The 8,820-nt window shown below is 39.1% G+C and overlaps 1 protein-coding gene across 1 annotated transcript; it reads left to right on the top strand.

The window, feature by feature from the left end:
• Positions 1-374: 374 nt before the first annotated feature.
• tmem176l.3b (transmembrane protein 176l.3b) lies at positions 375-7,614 on the top strand. The gene is made up of 7 exons (XM_052601055.1): positions 375-539; positions 963-1,143; positions 2,045-2,158; positions 2,400-2,456; positions 2,553-2,678; positions 6,910-7,017; positions 7,129-7,614. The coding sequence occupies exons 2-7, from the start codon at positions 970-972 to the stop codon at positions 7,192-7,194; spliced, it is 645 nt and encodes a 214-aa protein (XP_052457015.1). The 5' UTR covers positions 375-539; positions 963-969; the 3' UTR covers positions 7,195-7,614.
• The last annotated feature ends 1,206 nt before the right edge of the window (positions 7,615-8,820 follow it).

The raw sequence follows: 8,820 nt of genomic DNA, 5'->3' as shown, positions 1-8,820 counted from the left end.
ATATATATATATATATATATATATATATATAATTTTTTTTTATTTTTTCCTGATTACCTGCATCTTTTCCTTCAATTAATATTGTGGAAAACTGATGCTAATAATAAATAATATACAAATACTAAATACTAATAAAAAATAAGAATAAGAATAAGAATAATAACCCTAATAGCAATGATAATAAATAAATAAAAATAAGAGGCAACCCAAGTCTAATATTTGGTGGACCCTTTGTGTTACATTAGTAGGCCATTCTAAAGTATTTAGATTAAACTACAAAAGTGCTAAACAAATTGCCTATGTCCGATATTTTCTTTCGTGGGAGGTGAATGTCCAAGTCATCTACTTTCATTCTCGTAACTTCCTTCTCCTCTTAAGAGAATGCGGGTTGTTTAGACAAACACCATTCCTCTGCCACATAGACCTAAACTGAAAGGAGTGTCATTGACGAGAAAGAAAGAAAAAAAGTTCAGTATTTAACACAAACAAGGGTGTGGAACTTTGTAACTGATATTGTTACTGACTCGATCACGGACAAGGTGAGTTTAACTCTTTCACATTCACTCTGTAAAATGCATGCTAGTGTAAATGTAGGTAAATAATAATTGTGTCAGTGGTGAAGTCAGATGAAAAGTGTAATCTTTTTTTGCACTTTAACCTACTTGTGAAACTTTAATGCCGTTGATAAAGAAGTTAGTCAACAATGTGCTACTTGTTGTGTGAGGAGGAAATAAATGTTAGAAACATATTTGCATATAGCCTATTTAAAGTGTACAATTCCCAGCTAACAGGGAACGTTTCCAGAACATTCACTAACGTTCTTTAAAAGTTCTCAGAACATAAATCTGTTAGTTGTGCTCTTTTGGACCATGCTTTTTTTTTTTCTCTCTTTCTCTCTCTCTAGAGTTTAAATATTTTATTAACTTATTACTAACAGTGATGATTACATCATTTTTGCTCAGTTGCAGGATGTCTCTGGCAGTGTCTCATGGCGAGGGGGTGACAGTGATCACCATCACCTCAAACCTAAAAAGCAAATGGCCGATAGTGTGTCAGATCCTGGGCTCTTTGTGCCAGAGTCCAGTGTGTGCTGTATCACAGCATGTGAAAGCGAAGATGATGGGCATCTATATGGCACTTGGGGTGAGATACACATGGAAACAACTAAAGACTGAAATAAAACTACATGAAATTTGCCCATGATGTTTCTGGGCAGTCTGCAGATTCCGACAGTCGGTGTTGACACATTTCTCATTAACATAGGAGAATTTATGATGGGTTTTTTTTAGCTTTAGACAATGATTCCATTCACTGTTACCATTTACAAAGTCATGTTTGAAGCCTAATGTTTTAAAATCTGTTCATACTTTAAAAGAGGTTTACTGTAGCCTATTCCACCTCATTAAACCATAATATTAATCAAATGATGGTCAAAAAAGTGTTTTTCTGGTGACTTGTCAAATGCATTGACATTGATCCGATGCTATTTTTATGTATTTGTACAAAAAATGTGGTTGCACTTCTTTTTAAATTGACATTTTCAATTTGTGGTAACAATGTATGCCTTTTTTGGTTTTTATGGTTTTGCCTGCACCATAAAATAGTCCATATGATTTGTATGTTAATATATTGCATGTCTTTAGAAGTCATGTGATAGTTGAAACAGAACAAAATTTAAGCCATGATTAATTAAAAGTCGTGCATCTGTCTGTTCTTTTCATAAAACTTTCTAATGTCTTCAAAGCAACTGTTTGTAAGTATTTACCTTGAAATTTCAGTTTCGAAATCATTCTTATGATACACTAATTTAAAAAAATAAAATAAAAAAATAAATAAATGCCTTTAAAATTAAGGAATGGTATACTTCACATCTGCGTTTAGTTCAGTTTCACACACAGCCCGTATTAACACAGCTTGACCCCTGTCCATTTAATGGCCAAGATATAATGTGAATGTAAAGATATAATGTGGTTTAACTATTATTCAGTTAAATGCAATAAAATGTAATGTGGTGTATAAACAACATTCTTCTCTTGTTCCGTAGATTATGCAGATTATAGTAGGACTTCTCAATCTAATGACAGGGATTTTATTTATGACCTCTGGAATACACGATTACATTATGGCGTCTAATGCTCCATTCTGGCTTTGTGGTGTGGTAAGAAACATACTTCATTCTGATTCTTATTATTCTTAAGTTTCTAAATTGTAAAATGAGTGAGTCCATAATGTCAATCAGAGTGAATGTCAATGTGGATGACATGAATTTATTTATTTATTTATTTATAGAATGTTGGTTTTGATACCCTTATTCATTGTATGTGATCTGTTGGTCTATTTCGATCTATTTCAATTGGCAAATGTAAAGAATTCCTTTATTTCTTTGCTTTGTCTTTTAGTTCCTTGTAGTTGGAGTGGTGTCTATTGTTGCAGCTTGGTTTCCCAGCTATTTTCTGGTAAGCCTTTAATAATCAAAAACAGTAGTTTGCATTCAGATTTTTTTTTTTTTTTTAAGATGCCATCTCATTGTGTTTTGATTTTGTGTATTACAGCTGCTCGTCACTGTAGTGTTGAACAAAGTCAGCGCTGTGCTGGCTATGATAGGCCTTGCACTGTACGCATGGGACTTAGTGAGCTTTAAGGCTTTTATGCTCTATGACGAAAAGAACTATGACAAGGTAATTATTCTTTGTTTACTTTAAAATGACACAGGTCCCAAATGAATGACCAATGAGCCACTTTCAAGATAAATAATTATATATATATTGATTTTTCCATTATAATTCCATATTCCATGTTTTTTTCCAGTGATTTTCATATTATTATGGATACATTTTTATTAATTGAGATTATTTTACTGATAGCCCTAGGTTTTAACAATAAAATATATAAAACAAAACATGCATTTTGGGGGGGGAAAGTGCAGAATTTTATCTAGATATTATCTATCAAACAGCTTTGAAATTAATTTTTTTTTTTTTTTTTTTTTTTTATATATTGTATAGTGCTAGGCAAATTATATATATATATATATATATATATATATATATATATATATATATATATATATATATATATATATATATATATATATATATATAACTTTATCTAAGATTAATCTAAAGCATGATGTATATTTCGGGTTTTATGCGTATGCGAGGGTCCTTGCACACTCACCAGAACAGCTCCTATACTCACCCCCAAATTTTTGTAACTGCACATACATTGTACGCTCAGGTAGCATATGCACTTTGAATTTGTTTTGCACTAATCAGTTCCCTTTCAGTCGGTCACTCTCGATGCCACATCGGTGACTGACGCAAAATGGGATATCGCTTTGATAGACCAATCTACTTTGAGTGTAAACTAAATGAGGCAATGCACATTGGCATGCATTTATTGCATCCAGCTGCCGCTGATCACTGCGTGAGTATAAGAAGGCAGCAGGTGCAATGCATACCAGCGTTTCGCTTCGGAGCCGAACGTTAGTATCGTTCTGATCAACTGTGTCTGCTGTGAACTATGAGTTCAGCACGCTCTCGAAAGCTTCATGTGTTGCGAGACGGCGCTTCAGCGGCAGTCGTTCCTGTGTCGAGTAGATTGCACCCCTGTCGTGTTGCAAGCGGACAATTCCCCTGTGCGCCTCAGCACTAAAAGAGCATTTCCTAAAGAGCAAATTTCTCTAAAAGAACTTCACGGGTGAGTCTTTGTTCACCCGTGCTTTTCTGGGTGCGGTCGTTACCTGACAACGGGTGATGGTCACGATCGCTGCCTCACGTGTCTCCTCAGAGAGCAGGGTCTCAACTATCTAGTTGATTGTCTGATACTAGCCCAATCTCGGGATCAGTTGTGCGAGCACAGGGATTTGGTGCTCCGGCACCTGTGCCTGTTGGGCCTTCAGGTCAACTGGGAAAAGAGCAAACTTTTGCTGAGGCAGAGGATCTCTTTTCTCGGTATGGAGTTAGATTCGGCCGAACAGACATCACGCCTCACAGAGGAACGTGCGCGGTCGGTGCTAGCCTGCTTGAATATGTTCAAGAGCAGGGCAGTGGTCTCACTGAAACTTTTTCAGAGGCTCCTGGGGCATATGGCGGCTGCGGTGGCACTTACACCGCTCTGCCTGTTACATATGAGACCGCTCCAGCACTGGCTTTATGGCCGAGTCCCGAGCTGAGCGTGGAAGCCGGCACTCACTGGGTCCAATTACACCGGCCTGTCGCCAGACCCTCATCCTGTGGTTAGATCTTGCATTTCTCCGGGCAGGGGTGCCCCTAGAGCAGATCTCCAGGCATGCTATGGTTTACACGGATGCCTCCACCACTGGCTGGGGGGCCACGTACAACAGGCATGCAGTCTTAGGGGTTTGGACGGGCCCGGTTGCAGTGGCACATCAATTCCCTAGAGTTGTTAGCAGTGCACCTTGCCTTGAACCGTCTCAAAGGTCTCTTACGAGGCAAGCATGTGCTGGTCTGAATGGACAACACAGCGACCTTTGCGTACATCAACCAACAAGGTGGTCTGCGTCCCTGTCGCATGTCACAACTCGCTCCCACCACCTCCTCCTTTGGAGTCGGAAGGCTCTGAGGTCACTTTGTGCTGTTCACATTCCAGGCCTGCTCAACCGTACAGCCAACGAGCTGTCTCGAGCAATGCTCCTAGGAGAATAGCGACTCCATCCTCTGACGGTCCAGCTGATTTGGAGATGGTTCGGAGCCGCTCAGGTAGACCTGTTTGCTTCTCCAGAGACCTCTCAATGCCAGTTGTTCTGCACTGGCACACAGCTGGCCACGGAGCCTACACAAGTATGGTTCCCCGAGCTAGTGCTCCTCGCGGCAGCCCCTCCTTGGCCAATTCATTTAAGGAAGGATCTACTGACTCAGATTCGGGGCACCATTTGGCACCCACGTCCAGACCTTTGGAAACTCCCTGGACGGGACGTGGAGGTTAAATCCTTCCCGGCCCCCCTCTATACCCTCTTGGGACCTGGCTCTAGTGCTTAAATCACTACAGCAGGGCCCATTCGAGTCTTTGCATTCAGTGTTGCTAAAGTTTCTTTCATTGAAAATTTTGCTCTTGCTTGCACTGGACTCCATCAAGAGGATAGGGGACCTGCATGCATTTTTGGTCGACGATTCGTGCCTAGAGTTTGGGCCGGCTGACTCCCAGGTAATTCTGAGGCCCCGGCCTGGCTACGTGCTCAAGGTTCCCACTACACCCTTCAAAGACCAAGTGGTGAACCTGCAAGCGCTGCCCCTGGAGGAGGCAGACCCAGCCCTGGCTTTGCTCTGTCCCGTCCGAGCATTGAGATGCTACGTAGACCGGACACAAAGCTTCAGGGCCTCAGACCAGCTCTTTGTCTGTTATGGAGGCTGGCAGAAGGGGAATGTCGTCTCTAAGCAGAAGATGGCCCACTGGATTGTGGATCCCATAAGCCTGGCTTACCAGGTTCAGGGTGTGCCCTGCCCGTTCAGGTTGCGAGCTCACTCAATGGTAACCCTCGTTCCCTGAAGGAGGGAACGGAGGTGCCACGTCCCGTCACCATGGTTGCTGTACCGCTGCTGAGCTGCCAGGTCTCCGGCTCGGCTCCTCAGCGTAAACCTGGTATGCATTGCACCTGCTGCCTTCTTATACTCACGCAGTGATCAGCGGCAGCTAGATGCAATAATTGCAAAAATTTGGTGGCCAAACACTGGCCAAGGCCGTTGTTTCACAATAGAAAACCAAACTAAATAGATGGAACAGCAACTACAAATTGAGACACCTTGTGTGAGAGGGTTATGAGATACAACTTTACACAACTTTAGTTTAAAAGAGAAGAAATATATTTTTATATCATAACTTCTGGAGAAAAATAGAGCAGACAATGGACAAAGTTGAAACTACTGTATCTAGATTGTATGTTTCAACAACAAAAACAACACAAAACAAAAGAGGAACAAAAAGAGTTTGGCTAAGCATGTGCACTAAGTTATGGTGAATGATATGTAACTTCCTTTTTTTGGGGGGGGGGGTTGGATTTGAGACTCCTGGGGCCCTATTTTAACGATCTGAAACGCAAGTGTCAAAGCGCGAAGCGCAAGTAACTTTGTGGGCGGGTCTCGGCGCTGTTGCTATTTTCCCGGCGGGATAAATGGCTCTTGCGCTCGGCGCAAATCTAAAATGGGTTGGTCTGAAGTAGCTTCATTATTCATAGGTGTGGTTTGGGCGTAACGTGAAATAAACCAATCAGAGCGTCATCCAACATTCCCTTTAAAAGCAGGTGCGCAAGTTCCATTATGGATTGCTATTATTGTGGCATATTTACCAGGCGCACGCCAGGAGCGGTTCACAGCCGAGGAGACTGATGTTCTTGTAAGAGCAGTGAAAGACAGAGAAGTTGTGTTGTATGGGGATGGGAGAAACCCACCCAAAATACACCACAATGATTTCCGTCATCTCATGTGTTAATATTTTTTTTAGTGTAACAATTTATGATATGCAAAAATAACTGTTGCATCTGTGTAGATTACATGAGCAAAGTGTATGCGCGTTGTGCACGCTATACATTATGGTCAAGCATGCGCCCTTAAAATAGCATAATGAACAACGCGCAACGCGCCACTGACTTTAGACTAGGTTTTTTCTGGTCAGTGGCGCAATTGTTTAATGGAACAGCAAAATAGCACCAGGGATTGTTTGCGCCGGAACACGCCTCCTTTTTTGCGCTGAACCACCCAGGGAGCGCAAGTTCATTCACTAGTTTAGCGACGTGCTTCTGTGGAGGGAAAAGCGCGCTTTGCGCGGGTGCAAAATAGGAATGACACATGCGTCGGTGTACAAAGTCAATTGCGCTGGGTGCAAGATAGGGCCCTTGGTGTAGAAATTCAAATTGCTTTTATTTCATGACATACTGATATTTCCCATCTCTAGATGATCCGTGAAACACTGGATATCACTATGATGATCTTTTCAGCTCTTCAACTCTGTGTGACCCTCAGTTTCTCTGTCTTGACTCTGAAAGAATTGTGTGAAACAAATGTAAGTGCGAAGGTGCAGTATTACTAGCACAGTTAAAACAGATAAACTACAGTAATCATGGTGATTTCAGAAAGCTGACCAGTGCACTAATGTTTCTGTTTGGTTTTGCAGTCTGTGGAGGACCCTCAACTTTACAAACCACTCAAAGAAGACGCCACTGTCAGTCATGTATGTTAGATGAACAATGTAACAAATTGAATATACACTGTTAATTGAACTAGTTTTGTGATTATAGAAGTAAAAAAAAAAATCTCTCTTGTGAAATAGCAAATATCCTCTATCTCCAGCTCCACAATCATCATGGTGCATGTTTATTTTAGGTCTTGATTACTTTATTTTATTTTTTATTTTTTTTCCTTTACAGCTGCTTTTTGAAGATAATGACTAGAATTAAAATTACATTTTGATGCATTTTTAACACGGAGTTTGAGTTCATTTGAAGTCTTAAAAAGTCTTCATTTCTCAGAATTGACCTTCATCAAAGCTTTTTTAGGGAGTCTTAGCCTTAGATGCAATAGATTGCCTGAAGACTGTATACAGAGCATTTACTGCATATTGGGCAAAAAGATAATAATAAATAAAAAATATTTAATCAGATTACTTGACTATTTACACCATATCTGGCATCATGCAAAAGGTTCCCTCTTCTCAACACAACTTGTTTATTCTGTGATGCATGTTTATGCAGAGAAACAATTTACCTTGAACAAACAAAAGTCATTTCAGCTGTCATAAATAGCAATAAAACAACCTAGTGATGTGGAACTTGTTTAGCTACTTGTAGCATCTATGTGTTTTCTGAAAACATAACTGAGCAAATGAACACCATATACGTATTTTGCTCTGATATCCATAGTTTCATTCATTTTCAAAGGAATTTGAAGAGGAGGTTAGTGAGAGGGTTTCTTAGGGTTTGTAAGAGTAATGTCATAGGTTATTCATATGTAGAATTTTATACAAGAAACAATGAAACTAAGTGATATTAGCAGAATGTATTCAATAAACTATTAAAGAAAAATGCTCTAGCACTCTTTGTTTTGTATAAAAATCAAAGAAACAATAGATAGCTTACTGCTTTTCTGAACATATACCTATAACTTTGTCCTTAATATTTCATCTGCAATACATTTTGTATTAAATAAAAGACACCAAAGAATAAAAAGAATAAACTTGGATATTTTTAGAAGACTGTTTATCACAAGGTCACCTCACAGAAACATTGGCCGTGACGTTCCTTTCACAAACTGGACAAATAAATTCGGTATATATATATATATATATATATATATATATATATATATATATATATATATATATACATTTCCATGATGTTAACAGTTTCCCAGTTAAGGAAACCATTTACTTTACTCTATTATCATGAAAACTATAATATTTTTCATATTAATATTCTATTTCTAATTTAAAGAAATTCTTCTGACATTATGTCATTGTGCCTGTCTGTATGTGTGACTGGGAGATGATATGAAAGCTGAGGAGTATGTCACCTACAAAAAACACACACACAAAAAACACACACAAAAAACATCTTGAGAATCCAGAAGAATTTGCTGCATGATGAAGCACATTAGGATGCAATTAGAATGGCCATTTTATTCAAGCAATGAAAGAAAAAGAAATGCCCATGTAAGAATTTTCATGTTGTTGTATTAATTGCACAAGCAATGTACTTTTCTGAATATCAGCACATAAATATGCTAATAATTTTATACAATACATATGTAGAACAACGCAATGTTTCATTCCATGATTAAATCTGTTTTTTAATGAATCATGTGAGCAGTG

This window comes from Carassius gibelio, chromosome A7, assembly GCF_023724105.1.
Source record: "Carassius gibelio isolate Cgi1373 ecotype wild population from Czech Republic chromosome A7, carGib1.2-hapl.c, whole genome shotgun sequence".
Taxonomy (NCBI): Eukaryota; Metazoa; Chordata; class Actinopteri; order Cypriniformes; family Cyprinidae; genus Carassius; species Carassius gibelio.
Note: the sequence above shows the minus strand (reverse complement) of the source record. Positions and strands in the feature narration are given on the sequence as shown.

What these genes read in the sequence shown, in the direction of transcription:
- tmem176l.3b (XM_052601055.1), top strand. Translation starts at nt 970, where the DNA reads ATGTCTCTGGCAGTGTCTCATGGCGAGGGGGTGACAGTGATCACCATC. An exon ending in GCATCTATATGGCACTTGGG is followed by an intron (nt 1,144 to 2,044) that starts GTGAGATACACA and finishes CTTGTTCCGTAG; the next exon opens with ATTATGCAGATTATAGTAGG. An exon ending in AAGAATTGTGTGAAACAAAT is followed by an intron (nt 7,018 to 7,128) that starts GTAAGTGCGAAG and finishes TTGGTTTTGCAG; the next exon opens with TCTGTGGAGGACCCTCAACT.